This window comes from Halichoerus grypus, chromosome 13 (genome assembly GCF_964656455.1).
Source record: "Halichoerus grypus chromosome 13, mHalGry1.hap1.1, whole genome shotgun sequence".
NCBI classification, from domain to species: Eukaryota; Metazoa; Chordata; class Mammalia; order Carnivora; family Phocidae; genus Halichoerus; species Halichoerus grypus.
The window spans coordinates 509,613-536,336 of NC_135724.1; the positions used below are offsets into that span (position 1 = coordinate 509,613).

Genomic DNA, 26,724 nt, shown 5'->3' on the forward strand with positions numbered 1-26,724 from the left:
GCTCCCGCCCTTCCTCCTCTGGGGGAGACACGGAGGGGGCGAAGGACGTCAGGCCACTCCTGACCATCTGACCACGCGTCCAGAGGAGGACCCCGGCCTCTGGGGCACGGCCTGCCGCAGGTACCCGAGGCTGCAGCACGTGAACCCCCGGATAAGGGGGGGCCACGGTGGCATCAGAACTCTTTGGAGACAGTCCACAGAAGATTCTGTCTCAGACCGTGGTTTGCAAGGATGGTCTGAGATGCTGGCACAATGCCTGGTGCATGACAAGGACGGACAGGCCAGGGGCAGGCCCTGCAGTACCCAGAGTACCTCGTCACCAGTGAGACGCGCCTCCAGGGACTTGAGCTGAGCTGCGTTTACAGAGAACTCTGGCAGCAGGACAAAGCAGGGACAGAAACGAAGGGGACTGCGGCTGCTGGGGGCTGGGAGAGGCGTCCGGTCCCAGACACAGGGCCTCTGACAGACACACTGTGGGACACCCTGGCTGTGGAGCACCTGTCGATGCGAACTGCAGCCCGTCGGAAGAGCCCCTTCTGGCAGATTCAATACAACTACAGGAGGCATGGAGTGATTGCACAGGTGAGCACAGGGAGGCATCAGGATAGAGCACAGGTGAGCACAGGGCGCATGAGCATACGGCACAGGTGAGCACGGGGGGCATCAGGGCAGAACACAGGTGAGCATAGGCGGCATGAGCATACGGCACAGGTGAGCACTGGGGGGCATCAAGAGAGAGCACAGGTGAGCACAGGGGGCATGATGACAGAGCACAGGTGAGCACAGGGGGCATGAGCATACGGCACAGGTGAGCACTGGGGGGCATCAGGACAGAGCACAGGTGAGCATTGGGGGGCATCAGGAGAGAGCACAGGTGAGCACAGGGGGCATCAGGACGGCACAGGTGAGCACAGGGGGCGTGAGCATACAGCACAGGTGAGCACGGGGGAATCAGGACATAGCACAGGTGAGCACAGAGGGGAATCAGGACAGGGCACAGGTGAGCACAGGGGGGAATCAGGACAGGGCACACGTGAGCACAGGGGGAATCAAGACAGGGCACAGGTGAGCACAGGGGGCATGAGGACAGAGCACAGGTGGGTATGGGGACCTCCTGATATGACAAAGATGAGTATCTCACATTTCTCAATCCTATTTCCCAGGACCCTCCATCTACTGAACTGAGTGAGAGAACTGCCTGATACGTATACAGAATTATGCCAGGGGGCCTGTGGCAGATCTCACAATTCCTAGAACCTAACTGTATTAAAAACAAATGTTTTTGGCAGACAGACCACTGAAGGAACTCATACAAAACATATTTTGTTATTCATTTGGATGTTCTTGATAAATCCAAGGAAAAAACACAAAAAGCAGGCCACCTAAGTCAGGTCGCCAATCAGCACAAATTTCTACAGAAACCAGGACAACTCTGGAAAAGCAATCCACCCTGAATTATCTCAAAAGAACGAGGGCTGTTAGAAAATAAAACCAGTCCGACATGTTGCTGGTGGAAACATGACCCCTTTCTATCACAACCCACTCCAGTTTTTAGGAAGCTTCCTGGGATTCTCTCCAAAGGTTTCAGAATTTCCTACAAGCCTCACCCTCCCTTCTACTCTAATGAAAGACCTCGGGGTCACTGCCTCGCAGACTGGGGTGCTCTCTGAAACCTGCCTGTGAAGCACGATTGTCGCACAGTTCCTCATCTCACAGTATCTGCTCTCTCCTCCTGACCCAGAGCCGTGTGTGAGTGCGGCACGCCGCGTGAGACTCAGCGAAGCGGACGCAGGACTGAGTGTCACTTCTTCAAGCTCGCGGAGCAAGGGCCCAAGACCAGTGTCCGCTGAGGCAGCGCGTCTGCTCTCTAGCAGTGCTCAGCGAGGCCGATGTGCGTCTCCCGCCACCTGGAGAACGGTGCTTTAGGACCCTCTCTGGGCGTGTGGGCGTTTCAGAAGGGGACCCGGGTGGCGACAGCATCTTCTGACACCTGGGTGTCCCTCCTGTCAGGGGCACACTCGGTTCAGGACGTCCCCATGTGACCTGGCACGAAGCCACTCTGAGACCACCCGCGGCCGCCGCACCACCTGCTGACCACACGTAGCAGCCAGGGGCCCGGGACTGTCCCTCCAGTCTCGGATGCTTGTGGTGGCTCTTGGGGACCTCTTCTGCTCCGGATGGAACTGCAGACAAGAGGGACCCCGTCGTACATGGGCTGGGCTGTGCACATTCGTTTCCCTGCTTCTCGGCTTCCGATTTCTAAACTGTGCAGTCTGCGGCCCACCGTGCTTCCCAAGAACTGGGAATCCAGTTAGAGAAGCAGGCGTAGAGGCTCGGCTCCGGCCGCCACTGGCCAGGGCGCCCAGCGTCAGTGCCCAAACGCAGCTGTGGTCTCCCTGGCAGGGCGCATGGGACTGGATCTCTGTTCTCACCCCACTTACAGCACAGCCCAGTGCTCGCTGGTCCGAAGTCCAAGACTGCTCTCGCCCTCCACACCTCCTGCGGCCTAGGAGCCAGACGTAAGGCTTGAAGGCTAATTTTTATTTCTCAGAGTGACGGAAGGTGAGCACTTTTATTTCGCGGTAAGATTCCCACCCCTCTGACATGGAGTGAGTGCCACAATCAGCGTCGCCACCCAGCACTGCGGTGTCGCCGGGCGGCCAGGGGGACGGGGGAGGCAGGTGCCGGCGGACCCTCCAGGGTCGGCAACTCCCTCAGAGATAAACAAGTAGCACAGAGGAAATTTTCTTGGAGAAAACATTTTTATGAAACAAAAAACAGCACGTATACCAGCTAATGTTCAAAAAAATGGCAAAGAGAGGAACTGAGCACATCTGCAAACAAGGTGTAACCGTCATCAGGTAAACCAGCATGTGAAGATGATAATCTGAGTTGCTGGTGAGATTCTGTGCTGAGTGTAACATTTTCCCGCTGCGGATGAAAATAAACTAAGAAACGTTTTGCTGGGTACGCATCATCCCAGTGGTCGCCATGAACACAGAGCGTGGCGTGGTGCCGGAGCAGAGAGTGAGGCCGCCGAGGGGCCGGCCGGGAGTGCCAAGAAGGGGCCACGTGCACTTGGATGCGTGATGTGGTTTTCTGCACGGAAGCTGCACAACCACCTACAAATAAACGGAGACCCCCACAGGCAGGTGGGACCCTCTCTCAAGGGCGCTGGCCTAGGGCAGGGCGTGAGGGCCACAGGGCCTGGGGGCTGGCGGGACTCAGGATGGGCTGACGTGTGAGCGTCGGTCATTTCTGAAGACGACCCAGGAGACAGACAACAGACTTACAAAATTATCTGCAGCTTAGTGCTGTTTGGTTCCGAAAGAAAATCCCCACCATATTTAGTCTCCAATTCAAAATAGACTCAGGCTCTATTACCCTTATTCCCACAATTAAGCATCTGAAAAAACAAAAACCCCACCGATGTGGCCTAAATCTATTTAGTGGTGTAACAGTAAGATCCTACAATGAACTGCCGGCCGTGACCCAGGCAGGTGGTCATCGAGGGTCTCCCGCTGGGCCCTGCAGGCCACCAGCAGCCCCACCCGCCCGAGGCCGGGCCCTCGTCAACAACGGGGGCAAGCATTCGCCCGTCGGCCCCACTGGTGGGTCGCAGCCGGGCTTTCCAGCGTTGCCGATGCCCTGACGCGTCACTCAAGGCCGCTGCACATCTCTCGGTGGAAGCGTCCCTGGGAAACCAAGGGTGGTGCGTGAGCGCGGTCCGCGCCCTGCCCCCGGCGCGCTGGCGCCCGCGGGCCTCACCTCTTTGTCCATACTCTCTAAGTCCTCCTTACAGAGCGTGTACAGCGGCATTGTCTCTGACATGCTGGGCTGTCGCTTCCGTCCACTGGGGCCGGGCTGCTCTCCGGGTCGGTTATCTGGCAGCTCTTGAGCAAGCATCTGCCGCGGCGGCTGAACCACTCTGAAATGAATGTCACAGGTCCCACATGAGGAACGGCACTTTGAAGGACTCCTGGCTCTTGGAGCAGGTACATAAATACATACAAACAGAGAGCATTTCAGTCACGAAAACCCACCGCGTCTCTCAACAGCACCTACTTATGCTTTCTCAGAGCTGACACCCTAAATCCGACTGACGCCTCCTCCGGCTGGAAGCCAACACCTACCTTCTTGTGCCAACACAACACCGCTGCATCAGGTTCCCTCGTTTTAGAACAAAGGGCAAAATGTGAAGAGCTACCGAACAATTTCCTAGAAACCAGCGGGAAATGTTATTTATTCTCAAATACGGTCAAGCAAGTCATAAGACTCCTGAAACAACAAAGCCGACAAACCGTTTCTATCCGTTTCTACCCGTATTCTCTGGAACAGAAAGAATGTGCGGCGCTAGGAAGGAGGTGCACGGGGCTGAAGTCAGCCGTCCACCGAAGGGCAGGGGAGGCAATTCGGGACGACGAGTGCACAGTTCTGTTAAACAGTCAAATATTAACACAAAAAACCAGCGAGTGTTGCGGCAATGCTCTTCCCTGGGGCCCGTCCCAGGCCGGCCAGGGTAGTTTCTCCCAGCGCCTTCCGCGCTCACGTCTGTCTCCGCGTCAGACCCAAGCACACGCTCTCGCGTGTCATGACCTCGAGAGAGGAGGGGCTCGTGCATGGCTGGCGGGTCCGCCCCGAGTGGCTGCTCTAGGGGCTGATCACTGGGGTCGGAGCGTGCACGAGGACGCCTCGGGCCCCACGGCCACCGCCAGCCACGTGCTCCCTCGCTGAGATGCTGATGCAGTAAAACCTCAGGATTCTGAGGAGAAACGGGGGTGCTACGTCCAAACCCCGTAAGTGAAGAGAAGCAGCTGTGTTAGGAAGTGAGACTTCTCCCCGATGAACATAAAGCGCCACCACACCGCGCCGCCCTCTTCTTCCTCAAACGTCAGAGGACACGCCTCACCAGCGTGTCCACACCGCCACCCCCACTGACCGGCGGCCCCAACTCGGAAAGACAGCAAAGTACCTTAAAAACAAGTACATTACAGTCTCCCTTCAGAAAAGTGGTTTCAGCTTTAACCAAAACCTGAAATGTGCAGGGGGTGACCCCCACCCCCCCCGAGGGGCCGCTGGTCAGGGTGCGTGGGCCGGCCAAGCCGCATCTGCACGGGCGCTGGCCCTCGAAAAGGCACGATTCTCTTCACCTCACAGGGCACTGGACTGGCCACCAAACCAAGGGCCCCCGAGTCTCCCTTCACCAACAACACCCCACACCGGAGGCGGCAGAACTTGGTCCTGTGTTTCCACCAAAGGGCAGCTCCCAGCAGGTGGGCACAGAGGCAGAGGGCAAGCACCGTCCTTAGCCAGAGCCACAAAAACGCCAACAAGCCGCTCTTCTCCTTACACTTCTTATCCGTTGGCAAATAGCTATGTTGTTAAAAATGCGGTCCTATGTTAACACGCGATGGCTTACTGTTACTCTGAAACGCGTGAGTGAGTGTCTCCCAGACGGCTCAGTTCCTATGTCTGACACGGTCAGCTCTGGGGGATGAAACCCCCAGGACAGAGCTCCCTGTTCCTGACACCATGCTGCTCACACAGCTCCCTCCAAACACGACGACAAGTGCAAGAGAAAATAAAACACAAAGGGATTCACTGCGAGCTGACCTCCAGTCCCAGGCAGGCAGGTGGGCCTCTGCCACCCTCCTGGGAGCTCAACCCGAGACCTGGGCCTCTAGGGGACCACAGAGGATGGACGGAGGAGGAGGACCAGGAGCGGGCGACGTGAAACACCAACAGGCAGACACAGAGCCCCAGGAGCAGGCTGCTCTCTGCAGGGGAAGCTCAGAGAGAGGCTGCCTCGTAGGACCAGAACGCCTGAGACAGGCACTACTCCACCGCGGGCCACCGCCACCAGCTGTGTCCCCGCCAGCAGTCTCCGGGAAGGCTGAGTGGGGAGCCAGGACCCTTCCTCCCAGCCAGCCTGTAACAAGCACCCCACCACCGCGCCATGTCCGTGGAGACCACAGTAGGCAGCAGCCTGGACAAGCACCCCAGCCTGCAAGTAACAAGGCCCCCAGTCCAGGCTGGGAGCTGTCAGGGTCAGATGTTCATCTTCACCCAGTGGTAACAGCAGTGACCCCGGGGGACAGCCGGAGCCCCCACGGCCTGGCGGCAGCAATGACCACCCCCACGCAGGTGCCAAACGAGGCCAGCGCACACCTGGACTTCTCCCCGCCGGGCACAGGTGAGGCGGTGCATCCACCTGGGCTGCTGGTGAACAGCCGGGCAGAGACAGCCAAGCACAAGGTCTGAATAAGGTCCCGATGCTCACAACGTGATGTGAAGCCGTCCAGGCTTCGGTCGAAGATCACTCATCCTACCAAGAACCAGGAAGGTCTCAAGCTGAATAAACGTCAACTCTGAGATGGCAGAGGTGACAGAAGTCCTGACACGGATGTTAGAGCATCGCGGGAAAAGATGCCGCCACAAGAACTCCAGGCCCACGGAACGTTAAGTGAGAAAACCCGGCAAAGAAGCAGAAGACACAAAGAGCCGAGCAGAAGCTTGAGAACTGAAAACATTGCAGCAGGCACAATTTTTAAAAATGCAGGGGATGGGCTCAACTTCACAAGGAAGGGGACAGAAACCACAAAATCAGTGAACCTGAGGAGTAATAGAAATTGCTCAGTCTGAACAATAGGGAGAAAAGAGACTGTTCAGAACACGCAAGAGGACAACGAGATCCAGTATTCACGTCCCCGATCCCAGGAGGAGGAGAAACATGGCAGAGCTGGAAAAGTCCTCAAAGAACAAGGGCTGGAAATGTCCTAAATTTGGCGAAAGACATTAAACTTTCTGACTCAAAAAGCCGAGTGAATCCAGAAAGGATAAACCGCTAAATCCACATTAGGACACATCCTCATCAAACTTACTATTCAAGACGAGGAAAAAAGTCTTGAAAGCAGCGACAGAAATATAATTCAAATGACAGGCCAAAGAAGAAAAACCATGTTATCATATCACTATCGCTAAAGCACCTGAAAAATTTAAAACCCATTCAGGATAAACTCACAGGAACTTGGGAAGAAGGAGGGGGAACTGCCCCAACTTGGTAAAGAGCATCTATAGAAAACCTAGAGCCAACATCATACTTAAAAGTGAAAAATGGAATGCTTTCATAAGATCAAGAAGAGCAAGAACATCCACGGATCAAGGGAACAGGTGGGAACCCAGAAATGACCCAAACAGATGGACCCCCCACACGTGACACGGGCACCAAAGCAACGGATGGAAGACGCCTCTTCAGCTAACAGTGCGGGAGCAAAACCGACCCCCAACTGAGAATCTCACACCTTGTGTAAAAACTCAGAATGGATCACGGCCTTCAATATAAAACATAAAAGCTATGAAACTTTGAGACTAAGACATAAGAGAAAACCTTTAGGATCTAGGACCACACAGAGAGTTCACAGACTTGACACCAAATGCGTAATTCATGAAAAGAAAACTGACACACAGCACCTGATTCATCAAAATGAAACACTTTGGCTTCGCCCAATTCTGTGAAGATGAAAAGCTACAGAGAAGAAAATACCTTCCAGCCACACCGCTCACAAATAATACCTAAAATGCACAAACAACGATCAAACTCAGCAGTCACACAACCATCCAGTTGGAAAACAGGTGAAGACACACAGATGCTTCACGGAGGATGCTCAGGAGGCAGCGTGTCCCCCCGGGGCGCACACACGCCCGTCAGAGCGGCTACCGTCAAGAACGGTGTCTACCCCAGACGCGGGCGGGGCGGGGTGCAGGGAGGACCGCACCTGCTGGCGGGAACGCGCAATGGCGCTGTTCCTGCAGAGGAAAACCGCACACCGCTCAGCACACAGTGCAGCAGGTACACCGCCGGGGCAGCGGTCCCGCAGAAATGGACGCAGACACAAGGTTCGGAGCAGCCCTCCGGGGGGGGGGCCCAGGGCTGGATACACCCAGGAGGCTGCTCGGCCGTGGGACGAGAGAACGTGTGAGCACGTGTGAGCAATGCCACAACGGTGCAGCTGGCCCCGGGCCGAGTGCAAGAGCCTGTGTGCACGGCACTCCTGGACCGACCGAAGGACGGGGAGCAGCCGGGTCAGCAGTCGCTGGGGGGTTATGGGGAGGGGGGGAGGGAGGTGGGCAGCGGGGGGCCCCGACACCCTGGCGGTGAGACTGGGCTGCAGGTTTGCAAGATGCTACCGCGGGCAAACCAGGGCGAGGGCACACGGGATCTCTCTTACTTCCTACACCTGCCTGTGGGTCTACAGTGACCTCCAAATAAAACTTTTAATAAAAAAAAACAAAACCCAAAAATGTTTACAACTAACAGCACATAATAATGATGGGTAAAAAAAGAAATTCAGAATTCTGGACGCTGTGCTTTCAGGGGAGTAAGTTTAGACTGATTGCGAGGTGAGCCCCTGTGGTCCTGGCTGCACCCCCCGCCCCGCGGACCAGGCTCTCACCTTCCCCTCCAGGCACGTCCTGGGGCCACTGCCCGCGGAAGCCCTTCGACCCTGCCTCGGGCGAGGTGGGCAGAACCTGGCAACATGTAAGCAACAGCAGGAGAGCCCCAAGGAGCTCCGACCCCAAGCCCCCAGGGAGCCAGCGCCCCAGCCCAGAACCACAACCATCCAAGGAGGACAGACCTCCGGGCCTCGGTCAGACAAGCACACAGAACGGCGTCAGCGCACCCTGTCACAGTGGGGTCTGCGCGGGGTTCTAGGTTCAGAATGGGGTGGAGCCAGCCCTCCCGGTGCTCTCCTTCCTGCAGCCCTCGACACACAGGGACGGGGGACCAGAGCCTTGAAGGGGCGGGCGGCTGGTGCAGGCCCAAGGACTTGCAGTGTGGACACCTTGCATCTCTGAGGGCTGACAGCGCCCACGGAGATGCCCTGTAGGTGCCTGGGTAGCCGTGCACGGATGGGGGCTAAGGACACAGGCGTGTGTGGGTACAACGAGAAATCAAAGAAACGGGGAGCTCTAGCTCTACGTAGAAAGGACGCCCTTACTCTATGCCGCAACGATGAATGGCGTGGGGCCTCTCCCTCTACACAAGCGCCTGTGGGAGCGGGACCCGGGCCTGCCTGGTCCTCTTGCCTCCGGGTTCTGGACTGGTGCCAAGACAGGGGCCGCCCCTCGTGTAGAAATGGGTCATTTCCTTCATCAGTTTTACAACGTATAGTGTCCTACACACGAGTAAGGAGAGAGATACAATTACTACAGTGAAGGCGACAGGTTTCCACCAGCACACGCACAGGACTGACGTGCGTTCATCGACGGTACTACCATCCTGCTGCGCACCGACGCCATTCCGTCAACACTGGGCTGGAAAGCACACCTCCAAGCTCAAGAAAGAAAACTACATCAGAGCCACCTCCAGATAAGCTATCCCGCAGTGTGCGTCCTTCCTCCAGGAAGACGAGGCCGAACGGTTCTTCCGTGCTCTCAAGCCAAAGTGCCGCTGTTCACAAAAATTACACACATTTCAGAACAAATAGGTGGTTATCTGTTGCCTGTTAGTGTTCTATGTAAAACAGCGGCACTCGACGGTATTCAAGTTCAGCTTACCATCTGCAAGTGTTTTCAGACAACATTTAATTACTGCTCCCACACCTCGGAGGTTCCTGGCCCACTGCCACTTACTGTGAGCCAGCCTGAATAATCCCCAAACCATCTCTGAACCCCACTTCTAAACATTCCAGACATTTGTTCTGTGCGCTTTAGAGAATTAACTCAAAAGGTTTGTGATCTAATTTCCAACAAGATGAAAACAAGATTCTAAAAATCAGGACTCGCTCAAGGAAATATCAGCACAGCACAGACTCTGGGACGGCTTCCGACGACCTAAGAGGACTGTAAGCTGCGAGGCAGGTGCTGGTTTGTGATCCGTGCTTTTAACGCACACCCTGTCCTGTCCTCCACACCTTCCCGGATGCGGACCGTAACTCCCTGCACGACGTCACCCGCGGAAAGAATCCGAACCACACAACCGTCCAGAGAGCAGTGCAGCGCCTCCTCGAGGACGGAGTTCTAGATCCTTGTGATAGAAGCCCCGCCACCACTGTCATAAATCATGATATTGTTCGGCTCTCAGTGCTCATTTGTCTGGGTCAGTCTGGGCGATGAGCACGGGAGGGTGTCAACTCGAGTCAACGAGGAGAGACACGAACGGAAGGCTGTCTGCCGCAGGACTTCTGGAAGGCGGGAGACACTCTCACCTTTGTGGCTGGGCCATCGGTCCCGGTACGTGCAGATCCACTGCAGCCCCCACCCCTGTCCCACAGTCTGTGTTCCTCCTAAACCACCATCCATCGGCCCAGGGCGCAGGGACAGCACATGACCTTGGCTGAGTCCGGTGCTTGGGATATCTACGTACAGGCCACAGAACTGCCCACATGAAAGGACAAGAAATCAGGGGACCCCCCCCCCAGCCCAACTGTATAAACACCTGTGAAGTGAGAACCGTGAAATGAGGAAAGAAGCCAATGCGGCATCCCACGTCCCCAAAGACTCCAGCACGGGGTGCAGATGTCCACCTTCCCGCACCTCTTCCCGGCGTCCACGAGTCTCCTGCACGAGCAGAACACGCGGTGTCGGCATCTGCGTTGAGCAAGTGTCCCCGAGCCGAGCCTCAGGAGGTGCCCAGCAGCGTTCCCACACACGCACCAGGGTCTCTGCAAGCCCATCCCCTGGCGTCAGGGTCACGGAGGCTCTGCCCAGGACACCACTGAGGAAGCCGAGCTGCCTGTGCTCATAATACAACCAGCCCCACAAAGCAACTCTCTTGGCAGGAGGGAGTGCAGGCCCACCGCACGAGCACCCAGCTGCTGCCTGGCTCGGCACCTCGTCTCTGCTCCCTCTGGCCTATACCGTCTGCAGCCACGTGGGCTTCCTCAAGCTCTGCCACGGCAAGGCAGCTGTCCCCGTGCACCTGCCAGCACCTGAGAAGTCACCTCTCAAGTGGAGGCCTGCCACCTGACCCGCTGGGACCCTCTTGCCTCCCTCCTCCTCCCTTCTCTCCACGGCTCACATCCCGCCAGGAGACCCGGGCCCTGCTCACCCCTCCTGTGCACGCACACCGTCCACACGGCACCCGCTGCTGCCTCTCGATGTTAATCTCTGTCCACGGCCTGAGTGGTATCAAACGCCTAGTCTCTTTCTCAGACGATCCCGTTATGTTCTAAGTTTACTAACCCTGTTGTACTTGTGGCAATTAAAACAAACTGCTTTTGTCTTTCTGCTGTGTATAAACACTCGCATTTAAGACATAAAATTGACCTGTCATGTAAGTATACGTGTTAGGTAATACTGTTTTAACGTTTAGGAGTATTTTAATCGTATCCCATTCACACCAGTGTCAGTATTAGTGGTTAACGGCACAGAATGTTTACTCTTATACTGTACGTATAAAACATATACTTTTCTCTTGTTTTTGGTTTAATTCTTTGTTTTTAAGTAATCTCTACACTCAACGTGGAGCTCAAATTCACAACCAGGGATCAAGAGTCCTGATGGCCTATCTCATTTTCTTTTATCCAGCTTGTGTCACAACTTACGGGATCTAAGGATTTGTTTCTCCCTAGCTCGGGGCAATCTGCAGAGATTAAGTCCCCACATTGACCTGCCCCAGCTGCCCCGGCTCGTTCCCATTCTTCTCTGCTGCTTCCAGTGTGCATGGTATCTACTGGCCATCTTCCAGTTAACTTTAGACTGGGACTTTCCAGTTCTGGAACATGCTTTTGCTTTCTGTATTGGCTACAAGTCTCAGCTGACATTCTCCACCTTTCACCTGTTTTGCCTGTCCTACTTCAACGAGCACAGCAACACTGTTACTTGAAAGGCTCTGTCCCCCTCTCTCTGGGACTCTGTCCCAAATCCCAGCTGTGCCGACCACTTCAACCCCAAGCTCGGTCCCCAGAGCCCATGTGCTTGGCTTCGCTCCACACAAGCTGAGCCGAGTGCCTCCCAACCACAGCTTTTCTGGTTATTCATCTCTGGCAAGAGTAGGTTAGTCTGATGAAAGGCGTGCCATGCGCCACAGCCACACCCCAGGGGCACATTCCCAGGGGGAGGGCTGGTCGAGGGGGCGCGGAACCACGCACACTCCTCGAGCAGAATAAGTGCGCTCAGTCCCGGGCCCTGGTGGTCAGCACTGAGATCACCAGCTGTAAGCAGCTCACCGGCCGACCCGCATTAGGTCGCGCCGTTCCACCCAGCTCTCCCCTCCTGGGAGCATCTATTCACACCTGCCTCCACCTGGAACACAGCTCAGGTGCTGGGGTACGGCGAGTCTCCCCTCACGCTGCCCCGGCCACAGAGAGCCCCGAGAAGCCGGCTGTCCGCCCCCAACAGCTCTGGAGCTGCACGTTCCTCCTGCTGTCACTCAGGCCTCCTGCTGGGGCCAGAGTCCCTCTGACGGCCTCCCAACAGGCACTTTGTCAGAAGCGCCTCTAGAATCTCCACTAACCGTGACCTTGTCGCTACCCCAGACCTCACAGGAGTGGCTCCCCTGACCTGCACCCACACAGCCTGGTCTAACACCTCACGCCTCAGAGCGGGGAGATCAGCATGTCCCTCAGGACTCCTGGGGCAGTGCCCTGCCATCCTGCACACCCGTGGGTTCCCTTCAAATGCAGGAACCTCAAAACCGGGGTGAGCTCACCGTCTCAGGGAACATTTCAGCAATAAAAATGAACAGAACATACAGGACAAGGGAACGGACACAGTGTGTCCTGAATGAAATCAACGTCTACACCTCTTTAGAGCTCAGAAGGGAGAAGGCAGAACTGACCCGGCAAGGGCTCTTGCCCTTACGTTCCTGTTGCTACCCCCTCCCTCGGTCTGATCTGGGCAAGGAAGTGGGACGGGACGCCAGGGGAGGCCCAGAGCTGGCTTGTCTTCTGGCCCTCCCACCCCACGCCGCCGCCTTCCACCCTGCAGAAGGGACAGACCAGGGAGCACTGGCACAGAGGGTGTCCTGCTGGGGCACGTGGGCCGATACCAGGGTGCAGGTCTGGTCTGTAGATGGAACAGCCTGTCGGAGACAGCCTGAGCCAACGTGAGAACGTGTCTGGCACACGCAAGAATCTCCCAGGCTAGGCCCCGGCCCTGTCTGTTCCAGTGCTGGAGACCAGGACAGGACAGAACACGCAAGAGGCCCAATGCCTCAGTGGGGAAGCCCAGCCCCAGCTCAGGATGCAGCAAACCCCCAACTCCACGTCCCACCAGCACCGCTTTTGCTCAGCTCTCAGTGAGCGTGGTAGTCCAAGGCGCTCAGAGGCACCCCGCTGCTGCAAGACAGCTCCCAGGCCCATGTACCTGAAGGAGGAGTGCTCCGTGTGGACCGCCAGGGAGCCAGGGGGCCCGGGGCCCACAGCACCTTTCCGGATGAGCTTGCCCGTGTTGGCGTCATAGATGCGAACTTCTGGCCCAGGCTGGGCCCTGGGGTGGACGGGCGTCGGGTGGAACAAGGCAGTCGGAAGCGCACCCTGCCTGTCAGGAAAGGCTGCTGGGCCATCCTCCCTGCGGGACCAGAACAAGGGCCGTGAGAAAGCGCTGGAACAGGCTCAGGCCCAGATGCAGCTGAAGGCCCGTCCAGGTGAAGACGAGAAGAGTGCGTGCCCCGTGGCCTGCCTGGGGCCTCAGCTGGAGTCTGCGATCACCGTCCCTCTGACGCCTGTTCCAGAACTTTACCCCTAAACACAAGAGCCAAAGTCTGACAAAGAACAGGAAGCATTTTTCTCAAGCTGTTCTCAGCAGAACAGACCGTCCCCCACAAACATACAGAACCACCTTGACCCACCAGGTTCCCAACCATCCCTCGCTCTGGTCACTGTCACCCTGGCCACTGAGACTCCAAGAAGCCTCAACGTCTTTCAGGACGCTGCCCCCAGGCCAGGAAGGAAGCGCAGGCAAGCCGAGCCTCCCTGCTGGTGTTGTTGGGAGAAAAAGCAACTGACTTTTCGAGATGGCGATGGCGTTTTAGACAGTCTGTGCTCTGCAGGGCTGGGAGGGCCAGTGGGGAGGGCCTGGCCCTGGTGGCCGCGGGGACCGCGGGGACCGCGGGGACGGAAGCTCGTGTCCTCCGGCCGGCACCCCGTGCTGAGGGCGGGGAGTGGGGGGCAGGTGCAGGCGTGGCGCTCACCTGTGCACTCTGCCGTAGTCGTCCCTGAGCGGGAAGAGCTGCTCCTCTACCCGGTCCCAGCGCTCCAGGCAGCTCCACAGCCAGTCGGGGTTGACCACATGCAGCTGCCCGCACTCCTGGGCCTGGCGCACCTTCTCTGTGCCTGCAGGGAGACCACCTCAGTCAGTGCAGCCCGGGCTGCAGGCGCGTGGCGGCCCCGAATCACTCGCTTGGGCCCTGAACCCTGCCTGGCACACACTGTGTGTCTGGAATCTGGGACTTCACTGTCCAACCAGTGCTGCCTGCCCCCGGCCCGCCCCACAGAACGGTGACCTGCCGTGGGGTCTCACTGGACCCACTGGCAGGCCCGCAGGGAGGGCAGGGATCTGAAGGACCCCACCACACCAGCCAGAAGGCACCCATCCGTTTCCGTGGGAAGTCTCCCACTGCCTCTGTGACCTGCAGCCAACTGCCTGACATCTCTTCCCCAGGACCACGGGCTCGGCACTGGCAAAGGCCCCGCCACTGCTGTGGGCTCAGAGCCCCACCCGGCCCCCTCTGCCAAGGTCACCTTGTTACTGCAGCCAGTGCAGCCCCCCGAAGGGCAACGGCCACAGCGGCTGGGGTATAAGCAGGCCAAGTAGAGGACAGGGGGGACGTGTGGCTGTGTCCCTGACGCGCACACGTCTGCGCTGTCGGAAAGGCTCTTCGGTAGTTGGCAAGGACGCCTGTCCTGCCCACCGCAGGCCTGGACCACATTGTGCTGTGCCCACAGGGGCAGAGGCCAGGCCTGCCACCGGCGCTGTCAGCCATCACGCGTCTCCGAGTGAACAAGCCGTGACTTTGGGATCGGGGAGGGGAGGACAAGGGCGCTGGGCACCCAGGCAGGAGTGAGCCAGGGGCCTCCTTCCCTGTGCCCCTGGGCTCACTGCACGAGTGGGATGCCGGAGGGCTGCAACAAGCCTGCCCCCGCCTCCCAGTGAGGATCCTCCCACATCTCACACCAGGATGTGCCACACACGGGCACGGGGCTCAGCCCTCCCGGGAAAGCTGGCCCCACGAGGAGGCGGTGACCTGGAAACCCTAGCTCAGCAGGTGTGGGCAGGGAAGGAGCAGTGCCCGGAGCACCAGGCACAGTCTTTGTTCAGAAAACCCTACACCATCGCTTGTGAGAACCACTTAAAAAAAAAAATCGTTGGTTTTTATTTTTGTCTTTTTTTAGCAACCATGTGTGTTTCTTCCTGATTTGCCCGTTACTGAGGGACTGTTTTCTTGGCTGAAATCCCTGGAGTCTGTCTGAGGGGGACGTTCCTACAGTGATTTTCAGCCGCAATCCCTTAGGACGGACGTGGCTCCAGCTGGAACCTTTGTGCTCAGTCTTCTCAGAGGCTTAGCTGCCCGCTCCCCGCTGAACTGTGTGCTGACAACCATGTAACTGGGCTCCATCATCAACTCCCCACCCCCCTTCTCCACCCGATGGGCGTGCACCCCTCACTCCAGGCGGAGGAGCCTGACGACATGGAGCACGCAGCGGCAGCGGGCCAGGAAACACGAGGTGCTGCCCCCTGGCTTGGTAGCGCCCGCAGACAGCACACACGCACACAAGCAGACACACAAACTCTGACACCAACGTATGATCATGAGTGAACGCGTACGAGGCACTGATTCAGGACAAGGCTTCTGAAAGCTCAGCACAGAACAAGCAGCCATGCAGGGCCAGTGCAGATGGACCCGGCCCCAGGAGCACCACGGGGGGGGTCTTCTGTCCACCCCCCTCCCCCAGCAGGACAGCAGGAGGCGGGCCGGCATGGCGCACGTACCTGCCCTCGCTGCGATCAGGTGCGTGGCCCTGTCAGGGTCGTCCGGGTCCAGCACCAGCTGCGTGAGGATCTTGGCTCCGAGGGCTGTGGCATGGTAGTGCTCCCGCGTCTTCTCGATCGGGAAATTCGTCGGGTGCAGCCCACTAAATATTATGGCAACATCCGCCAGCACTCTGCTCTTGAGCTCTGGAACGATCTTCCGTATGTCGGGGGCTTCCTGGCTCTCCCCGCACAGGTACCGATCGTACTTGGCGTAGTAGTCAGAGTGCACGCGGGCAAGGATCTCCTCCAGGTAGACCAGGTGGTCGTCCTCATCCCCGTCTTCCTCCTCCTCCTCCTCCTCCTCCACACTCTGGTCCAGGGACTCGCCTGCCGTGATGCCCGACTGCTCGCTGTTCTGGGACTCGGTCTCGGCCTCCTTCCTATCCGCAGAGCCACCGCCCAGCCCGCAGAGGCCGTCCCGCTCACCCTCCTCCTGCACATCCGGATGCAAGCCTGGGGCAGGCTCTCCGCATGGACTCACTCCTGTGGGCCTCTCCCCTCCTGGGGCAGGGGGGCCGCCCCGCTGGGCCACTTTTCCTGCATCTCGTGCTCCCTGAGGCCTTTCCAGGCTCCTCCTCTCCCCACTTTCACCATCAGAGGATGACTGGGCATCTGACTCGCTGTCGCTGGAAAGGTCAAAGTCCAGGTCACCGCCTGCCGGGCCCTGAGCTGACCGCTTTTCCGGCAATGTCCGATCATGCTGCTGAGCACATGCTGGGGGGCCCTTGCCATCAGCCAAGGGGCCACGGGCAGTGGGCCGGTTGCCTCTCTCCTCCTCCTGCCCAGGCAGGGGCCAGTCCCCCCGTGGAGAAGCACCCCCGTTGAGCTCCCTCGTGGGCTTCCCAAGGCCATTACTTTGCTCAACCCCAGAAACCTGCCGTCCTTCCTCGGTCTCCCTGACGGACGGAGCTTGTTCTGGGACGTCGGCACCTTTCGGAGACTGATTTACTATAGGTATGCACAAAAGAAAAGGGGTGACTGTTATTTAACATCCAACGTGAAAGCTCTTGTTAAAGCAACGGTGGTTCCCCCCCCCCGCCCCCCCGTCTGGCTCTAACCGCACCCTAGACCTGGGCTCGGCAAAGTCTGGCTGTGAAGGCAAATTTTTAGGTTTCTGGCCACAGATGGTCACTTTGTCTTGGTTTTTACAATGGGTTAGAAATGAAGAGAACACTCTAGGCTTCCACGCTGCGGGTGGGGCCTCCAGCCCTGCTCTGGCTGCCCTGAGAAGTGTGTCTCCCTCAGGCCCACTCCCCCGGCCTGGGCCTCCAGCTCTGACTGACTGCAGCACTCACCGCAGGCCTCACACAGCGTGTTTACACACTAGAGATCACCAGACACACTTCACACCAAAACCTCCAATTTTCTTCAGACAGACTCTGGCTTCGCGCTCGCCCGACCGGTTAAGCCGTGTGGCTCCCTGCGGGCTCCGGGCCCGGCGCCAACCACCAACAAGCTGGAGTTGCTACGCCCCCAGCTCGCTCTTTCCAAGGACTGCGATGGCCAAATTCCCGCTGTCCTGCTTGCCTTTTCAGAGAGACCAGGACAACAGGCAGGATTCAGACACAATGAATTAAGCAAATTCTTCAACCTCCATTCAACTGAGAAAATGTTTAAGTTAGTACTATTTAGAAAAAAAAAAAAACAAAGCAGAAACCAAACGTTACGCATTTCATTCTTATAAACAAACACGACCAGGCCTGAGGTACAAAGAAACAGAAACAAAGCAGCCACAAAAGAGCTGGGAAGCACTGCCCACTACTCCTTTGCCGCCCAGAAGGTCCTCACCCACCTTTCCTTCTTGCCTGCGACTCCCGAGACCCAGATGGGGCGTTGATGTCCCCTATGCCCTGGAAGTAGACGTATTTCTTCACGGTGATCAGATTGGGGGCAAACTTCCAGACGTCTTCTCGGTCATCAATAATGCAAACCATTGAGTCTCCACAGGGAAAGAGATTTCTAGAAGTAAAAACACCAAAACTAGCACACTTTACAAAAAATAGTCAACTAAAAGTCACAATAATCTTGTACAGGTGGCCAGCAGATCACGGATTAGTCAGAAACAGACGGAAACTACACCGTAGGACTTTTGTTTAGCTCACGTTTAAACTCTCAAAGTTTCCAGACAAAATACTACTAACATAGTTAGGCTTTCTCCACTGTGTCTGACGCTCCTTACGGGCCCGCAGCACAGAGTCCAGCGTTTGGGGGCCACGTCCCCGTCCTGGGAAGCTGACGAACGACCACACCCCAGTATGTCTACAAATATGGGTGATGAGCTGTGGGCCAGTGTGCACGTGCCTGCCTCACGGCGAAGGGCTTTCCAGGTGAAGGCGGGAGGACATGACCGTGCATCTCAGCCCTCCGAAATAAACAACGGTTTCCTGCAGTGTACCTGCGCGTCTCTTTCAAGCCCAAAAACATTATTAGAATGTACAGGGTCAGCAAACATGTTAGCAAGGGCTGGCCACCTGACAGAGGGAGGCACACTCCGCTACTCTCACACGGTCTTGTGAAATTCTATTTCTGTCCGCAATTCTGGGATTGAGATAGGCTCGTAGCATTCAAAATTCAAAGTGGATTTCGTCTTGGATCTAGAAATAAACTCGGAAGGACAGCCTGCCACTGCTCAGTCCTGTAGTTGCTAATGGCTACAACCACCCAGAAAAACATGTTCATGAGTCCAGAATTAATACTCTTTCCTGAGTCCGTTTCCCACAGGTAAAGCAGCAGCTGAACTAACTTACATGGTCCATGCTTTCCGGCACATTTAACTCCAGATGGGGGAGATAAAAACTGGGAAAAGAGCCCCCACTGCCTGTACCTACACGAGCCATGGGCCGGTCACCTGCGCCCGCTGGGGAGCACGCTGCTCCCCCCCGGCGTTGTCCCTGTGGGTAGCTACGCCTGAATCCGTCGTTGCCAATACCCCCCCCTTCCCTTTGTCTTCATTAGTGTGCTCACTCTGACGCTAACCAGCAAACGCGAAGCAAGGACTTTCAGATTCTCCTCTTGGTTCCTATGGCCTCGAATAGGTCCCTGTGTGTAGGGACACCCTAAATCTGAAACATGCAATGCGGCACGAGGATGGCCGACACCAGCGGAAGGCCAGAGGCCACAGCGTTACTGCCCAGATATCCCCAAGAACCAACGTGCACAAAAACACGTCACAGCTGACAGAGTACTGTGTGGGAGGGTGACTACCTCTCTGGGCAGAAATGGGGAGATTCCTTGTGCAGAGTGGACATGTGCAAGAACCTTTGGACTGGGGGGTGGGGGTGCCCCACTGTAAAAGCACAGAGGGCAGAACGGGCAGGGGACACGGTGATGAGAGGGAACGCAACCAGGAGCAGATGGGACTGGGACTCTGGATCTGGGAATGAACTAAACAGGGTCAAGAGCAGGCCAGCTCCTATGGAAATACAATGGTGAGACACCACCTTCTTTCAAGTTGTCCTGCACTCGCAGGAGCTCTGGGTCCCTCTGCTTGTCACCTCCCGTCCCCCCCCGGCCCCAGCACTGCTCCTGTTCCCTCTCCCCAGACTCTTGGCCTCTGGGGAGGGTGTGGCCCGAGTGCCCCAGAGCCCACCAGGGAGCCCACCACGGCCTGGACACTCAGGGAGCTGGGGGAGGAAGGAGCCTGGCTAGAAGACAGCAGGGCTTCTGAGTGCTGTGAAGATAAAGCCGGAAATGGGGAGAAGAAACACAGAACTGCTGGTCTGACGTGTTTTCCACTGGACACTGAACAGTGAACCTCCTCAATGAACACAGCCAGGTACGTACCTGAGGTTCCCTGTTTTAGAAAATGGGTCAATACATTCGTCCCTTGATAATATTCGATGAGAAAAAAGCTTCTTCTCTGGATCTAAAAAACCTTTGAAAAGAAGACAAAACAAGGTCAGACATGTGACTGGCTAATGTCCTCCTCTGTGTATAGCGCAGCCCCTTCTGTTTACGACACCAGGACACTAAGCGTCCTACTCTGGCACCAGACGCTCTCGTCTCTCTTGGTAGGACTGTGATTCACTTACCGTTCCTTTTAACGTGTTTAAGGGCATCTGTCCATTAACCATTTGCTCAATTTAACATGACCTGGAATTTGGCTGAGAACAGAAGACAAAGAGTAAACAAAGCTCAGTATTACTCCCCCGGGGAGCGTGGAGTCTGCGGGGGCGATAAACATGTGAACACGTAATTCCACCCAGCACGCTACGCACAGATGAGGGGCTGGGACCAAGAATTCTGGTTCTGCCACTGTTCAGGCTCCCTGTGCCTCCGGCTGTTTGCAAAGTGAAGCGGCGAACGAGGCGCCCGGCAGCCTCGCACACGTACTCCGACAAGTCCACCGTGTTCTCTGGAGATCTTTTTAGGGCGCATCCCATCAGCGCGTAAGCGTGACACGGCGGCCCGCCTCTGCGGCCCACTGCCGTCAGACAGCACGCTGAGCAGGCCGGCCTCCCGTCCGCCTCCCCAGCAGGACCAGAGACCACACATGTGACTCACACATCCTGTCAGAGCAAAGGCGTCCCAGTGCTCTGGTGTCTGCGCACGGGGCCCGCCACGCCGCAGGGGAGGGCTGCCACCTCCAGCTGTTTACATCTGCGGGATCCCCATGCCATCCGCATTTACTAACAGCGCTCACTCCGACAGGAAATGTTACAAACACGCATTCTTACAAATAAAGAACATGCAAATTCTCTACGGACACTGATGCCGCTCGATGGCTAAACCTGAAGCTTACTCACAGAAGTCTTAGTCTCTACAATGAAATAAATGAAAAGCACCCCAAGCTCTTAATCGTTCTAACAAAACAGGTCTATCCTAATTATACTAAAAATATACATCCTGTGAAAATGATAACTTTCCAAATTAAAAGCTGACAGGAGAAGGACGCTATAGAAACTGTGGTTGTTAAAAACCATGGCAGGGCCTCCAACTGTCCTCTGTCAACAAGCAAATCCACCCACCTGACACCAAGCTCAACTCCCCCAGCCCCAGCGCCTTTCCGTGCCAGCGACCTGCCCTCTGAAGGCCCAACCACCTCAAAGCCACGTGGGGCACGCGTCCCATGGGCTTCCTCCCAAGTCCTCTTGTGTGCGTGACGCCGTTGCCGATGCTGGAGGCGGCCGCCCAGCAGCGGTGGGTCTCCTGGCCTGTGGCAAGGGGTACTTCCTGTGACGTGTCTGCTTGTGTTGGGACGTGGGAATTCTAAGGTACAGAGCACAGCCTGACACAGGGAAGAGGCAGACTGCCCAAGGGCCCCGGGAACGTCCTCTCAGCCTCCAGGGGCGCCCCACCCCCCAGGCGCTTCTACCTAACTCAGTATCATCTTCACTACCCCTCTGTGGACCCTGCTGATGGAGATCCGGGGAGACACCACAGCTCCGGAGGTGAAGGCCCAAGTCATCCTGTGGCCAGGAGACAAAGCCCAAAGGGGGCACCTGAGGACCTGACCGCTCTTTCGGCTTGGGGTGCTGTCAGTCGACTGCCCACACCACCGGTATGGAGGTTCCATGGAGTGGGGACACCAGGCGGCCACTCAACAAAGGCAAACACAAGATGATGGGACTTCAACACACGGCCGCCGTGCTCAGGATGAGAACTGCAAAGGTGCTATGTGTTGAAGGGGAATTCGGAAGTCATTCCCCCACCAACAAAGGCCAAGACCAACCAGTAAAAACATTTCAACGTGGAAGTACTTCATGTGGCCACCCTGGAATGAACATGAACATGGGGTCGTGGCCAGCGTCTGATGCAGGTGCCGACGTCCACGGACGGTCAGAGTGGACCGGAGCCCTGCCGTCCCCAGGCAGAGCTGCCACCGGCTGCAACACCTCGCCGCCCAGGGAGGCCTGTGCACACACACTGCCCAAGCGCAGCACCAACACTAAATCAGCGCGTCCCTCACGTGCAACGAGAGACAGCCACAGCCAGGCTGCCTGCGCTCCAGGGGTCAAGTACAGACAGACACCAGCAGCGTGGCTCCGGGGGGTTTCCAAACCAGTTAATGAAACAACCTCAAGTATGCTCACACAGGAAGTTTCTCCTCTTCTACCTACCTGCAGTCCTGGGCAACTTTCAAACCGGCCCGCCGCGTGCCCCTGACCACAGCGCGAGCAGCCCACGCATTTGGGGAAGCAACAGCCAGCTCTGGGACTGAACCGAGTTTGGGAGAGCTTGATTTTCCCCCTCCATCTTTAAGGGCGTCACTGAAAGTAACGCTGTGGACAATGTTCACGCAACGCTCGACGAATACAGGGCGACCGAGCACTGAGCCACCCACCTGCGATGGTGTGGGCGTACAGCCGGCTCCCGAACGTGAAGACGTGCAGCTCGTATAGCCTGGCAATCTTCTCCAGGAACTCCCTGCAGTGAGGACGCACACGGGTGTGCAGCATCGGCTCGCCCCGGCCCAGCTGGAAGTGAAAGATGCCCTGGAAAAACACACACGCCCGTGAGAAGGCAGGAGCCGCCCGGGACGGCACCTCCAGACTGTGCCCCCCACCCCGTGGTAGCCACCCACGACCAACACCACAGTAACTACGGAGGGGACTGTGCCTTCTTAGTTGCTGAAGGACAACTGAGGTAACCACCCTGTTACCACGGGCTTCAGCGGTGTCGCCAGATCCTTACGCTAACCATTTCGTCCGCGGTCTTTTTCTGATAAGGGGTAAAGCAAGTGTCCCTGAGTGATAGCGTGCGTGTCTGGCTCCTCGAGCACAAACCCCTGCTGAGTAGCTGAACCACAGCAGGTCACCCAGAACAGGTGTCCAGGGACCCACCGACAGCGTCCTCCTGGGGCAGCGACAGGAGTAAACCATGTGATTTAGTCTAGCTCCCCGACTGTTCCAACATGCAGGTTTATTAACTCACAAATACAGCACAAAAGCTGACGTGGTATTCCAAACCCCCTTCAGTAGACATGTAAAATTAGTAATACCAATCTGCTTACACGTGATTAATACACAAGTAAGTTTACTTTCCTAAGGAAGCTAAACTTTGATCTTTTTAATCCTGTTTATCATTAATTTCCTCAGTAAAAATATGCTGAACTGAAAAAAAAAGGTAAGTGACCCTGGTCCTTAGTAACTTTTGACTAGCTCTAAACTAGTCAGCCCTCTCACGACGCAGCTGTTCTGTGGAAACATGTGGAAGTGTGGCATTCTAGAATCTCGGTCCCCCTGCTCCACAAGTGCAGTGGAAATGTCCCTAAAAACACAAGTTTGGCTCTCCAGAGTTCAGAATGCAACACATCTTTCTAGCTGTGGCGAGCGGCTGCCGGAGTGCCCGGCAGGGGCAGAGGCAAGAACGGAACCCACCACGGCCAGCCGGAGCCGAGGCCTGTCCACGCGGACGGAGGAGGCCTTCAGCTTGTACATCACACAAGCGAGGAACGGGCTTGTCACAGCGAGTTCACACTTTCATGGAACAAATTAAAAGTGCCAACTTCAAAGGCACAATAAACCCCCAGCCAAGTGGGGCAACAAACACACGGAACATACGTGCGGCAGGTACTTGTTTACATCAAGTCCCCCGGCTCTTTAACACACTCGCACATGGGAACACACGTGTGGCAGGTACTTGTCTACATCAAGTCCCCCGGCTCTTTAACACACTCGCACGCGGGAACGCACGTGCGGCAGGTACTTCTCTACACCAAGTCCTCCGGCTCTTTAACACACTCGCACACGGGAACGCACGTGCGGCAGGTACTTCTCTACACCAAGTCCTCCGGCTCTTTAACACACTCGCACGCGGGAACGCACGTGCGGCAGGTACCTGCCTACACCAAGTCCCCCGGCTCTTTAACACACTCGCACACGGGAACACACGTGCGGCAGGTACTTCTCTACACCAAGTCCTCCGGCTCTTTAACACACTCGCACACGGGAACACACGTGCGGCAGGTACTTCTCTACACCAAGTCCTCCGGCTCTTTAACACACTCGCACATGGGAACGCACGTGCGGCAGGTACTTCTCTACACCAAGTCCTCCGGCTCTTTAACACACTCGCACACGGGAACGCACGTGCGGCAGGTACTTCTCTACACCAAGTCCTCCGGCTCTTTAACATACTCGCAAAGCAGGGTAGTTGTCATAAATGAAACAACCTCGAAGGACTTCTAAACACTTCACGTCACACACACAAACATACACCCACACGGGATCTCTCGATACACAGAGACGGCTGAGGCAGCTCAGCAGCACACGCTGCTTCACGGGAGACGGGACTGAACCCGAGTGAGAAGAACTCCACTGCTCACAACTGTCAGGACAACCCTGCACCGTCCGCAGCATGCGGGAAGGAGGCAGAGCCCCACTGCCTGTGGGACTGATGGAGACGGTCCACACGGACGCTGCTATCACTGCGTCTGTTTACGAAGCCAAACTTCTTTCAGACCAAGTTTGTAACAAAACCCCGATGACACGCAGCTGTCACTGAATGCTGTGACCAAACTCTCCCGCCCCTCCATCCCCGGCTGCCGGCCTGGCCTCAGCACTCCTGTCAGAGGCCTTCCCACGGGGCTCAGCCACCATCAGGAACCGCTATCTGCAGATGCTGACGACCTGACGTCTAACAGAGTCTATGCATCGACTGCCCAATGGCAAAGAATTCTAAAAATGACTGTTTCTGTGTTGGTGGGGTCTCATTTGTTAATGACAGTATAAGCTGGTCTCAGCCTTCAGAGAGCCAGCTGTAACAGGAATTCGTAATGCCTTCTGAAGGGGCCAGAAGAAAGTCAGCTTCTCAGGGTCCATACCAAGGAAAAGAGGTGGAATGTGGGAAGAGTTTTAATGTGGACTTAAATAGGGTTCCATCCTTGACCCTTTACTTTTCTCTGAAAAATTAATTTCCCTGGAGAACCCCACCCTGTATCTGCAGTCTCTCGAGTACAGACCCAGGACCCAGCTGTACCCTACCCCCAATATCTCAGATACTCCTGGAGGTCTCCAACACCAGCTCATCGTCCCCACCAAGACTGTTCCTCCTTTGCTGTCCACCCTGCTGTCTGCCCCCGGGACTCAGGTCTTCCAGGTCCCGAACCCTCAACCCTCCCAACTAACTCGGCCACGTGTGGACGTGGCAATAGTGGGGCCGAGTGAACCAGGAGGTGGGAGTGTGCTCCGTGCCTCCCAGTGAGGACCAGCCTTGGGGACACGACCCCAGCAGCGTGGGCCTTGGGATCCCCCCCTGCCAGCCTGCCCGGCCCCAAGAAGCGCTCACTTTGTTGGACATCTGCTGGCAGTGTTGTTCCGTCGTGTGGATCAGCGTCTGGTCCAAGTCCACCATGAGCACCAGCTTTCTGTTTCGATGCAGCCGCTGCTGGTCTTCCCGTCCCAGCTTCTCAGCTTGCTAAAGTTAAAGTAAAAAGGAAAATCATGAAATAAGTGTATCTGGATCCAAAACCAAATCCAATTTTGTCAGGAAAAACAGAAGGCATCGGAGAGGTGTTCTTTGCTGGTCTCCGTACCAGCACGAGGGCAGCCCCACCGCGCGCTAATACAGCACCTGGGGGCCACGCGGCCTGCACCCCCCCACCTCCCGAGCCACTTCCGCTTGGTCCTGTGGCTGCTGAGGACACGAGGATTTCTGATCGTAATTCTGTAACTTAACGTGTTAACCAATGAAAGAGGAGGCGAAAGAAAGCAGCTGAGTCCGTCAAGTTTGTTTGAACGCAATGAGCTGCAGAATGAAAGGAAGAGGCAGGAAGCTGAGGGGGGAGGAAAACGGCCAACCGTGAAGCAACAGGCAGGCGGCAGGAGTGTGGCGGCACCGTCTCAGCCCCCCAGGGATGCCACTTCACCTCAGCAGAGACCCAGGTGGGTCTTGGAGACGGGGTGGCACACCGTGGCCTATGGGGCCAGCGTGGGACTCTCCTCTGGGAAGGGGCCCCGGCCAGCAGCCTGTGTTTCGGGGTGCGCATCACTTCTGCCGCCTCAGTTCAGTACACCCAGGCGCCTGGTCCTGCTCAGGCCAGCCACGGGAACGCTGCGTCTGCCGCCGAGAGGGGCTACGGACACAGACCAGCGGTAATCCTGTCACCGCAGGGACAGTGGCGGACCCTTTCTTCTCTTCTTGTCCCCCAGCTTCCCAGGTCTGTGTCTCCGTCTCTCTCTCTCACTCAGATACTCTTCTGTATTTACATTTGTTTAAAGTTCAGTAATTCAGGAAAATCAGAATCCTGTATCGGCACTTTGTCTTTCCCACAGAAAAATAAAGCGGGTACGTATCATTCAACAGCGCAAATCTGACAGAATTACAACACTGAGAAACGTCTCCCCTACTTACAAAAACGGGCAGCTCTGAAACTGCCTCCTAGGAGGACAAGAGCGCAGCTTCCACATCCCTCGTGGGAGGCTCCGTCCTGGTGCCCGCGCCCCCGCCCCCCGCATCCCCGGCCCATGAAGACGAGGTGTCAGGACGCCTCTGACCAGCACTGCCCGCGAGACTCTTAAACGCGTGAGAACTGCAGGCTGTTCCGAGCACACACACCTGCCGCCCCACGGATGCCGCTCTGCGAGGACTGTGCGACACGTGTCCCCCCGCCCCCTCACCCCACCAGCCCTGCCAGTGCCAAGTGCCTCTCAAACCCGACACTTCCCCTCGCGCACAGCCGCCCGCTCCCGCCCGCTCTCAGCCCTACCACTCTTCTCACGGGGCATCGATGCCCTCCCCTCACCCCACCCCTGCAGCTGCCAGTGGCTCCCCGCCCTCCCGTCTGTCAGCCTCCCGCTCTGCGCCAGG

The 26,724-nt window shown here is 56.8% G+C and overlaps 1 protein-coding gene across 6 annotated transcripts in view; it reads right to left on the bottom strand.

Annotated features, from left to right (window-relative positions):
* The window catches only part of CTDP1 (CTD phosphatase subunit 1), a 56,296-nt gene that overhangs the window by 16,251 nt on the left and 13,321 nt on the right, over positions 1-26,724 (bottom strand). For 2 of the 6 annotated variants that reach the window (XM_036090471.2, XM_078060149.1), the window contains exons 4-11: positions 25,204-25,332; positions 22,259-22,409; positions 19,759-19,849; positions 17,768-17,934; positions 15,934-16,923; positions 14,135-14,276; positions 13,309-13,512; positions 3,769-3,928 (exon numbers count right to left, since the gene is read on the bottom strand). In XM_036090471.2, coding sequence (XP_035946364.2) covers positions 3,769-3,928; positions 13,309-13,512; positions 14,135-14,276; positions 15,934-16,923; positions 17,768-17,934; positions 19,759-19,849; positions 22,259-22,409; positions 25,204-25,332 — 2,034 coding nt within the window. Of the gene's footprint in view, positions 1-3,768; positions 3,929-8,999; positions 9,177-13,308; positions 13,513-14,134; positions 14,277-15,933; positions 16,924-17,767; positions 17,935-19,758; positions 19,850-22,258; positions 22,410-25,203; positions 25,333-25,783; positions 25,991-26,724 lie in introns of those variants that run through there. The other 4 variants (XM_078060150.1, XM_036090474.2, XM_036090475.2 and 1 more) reach the window with 4 other exon arrangements.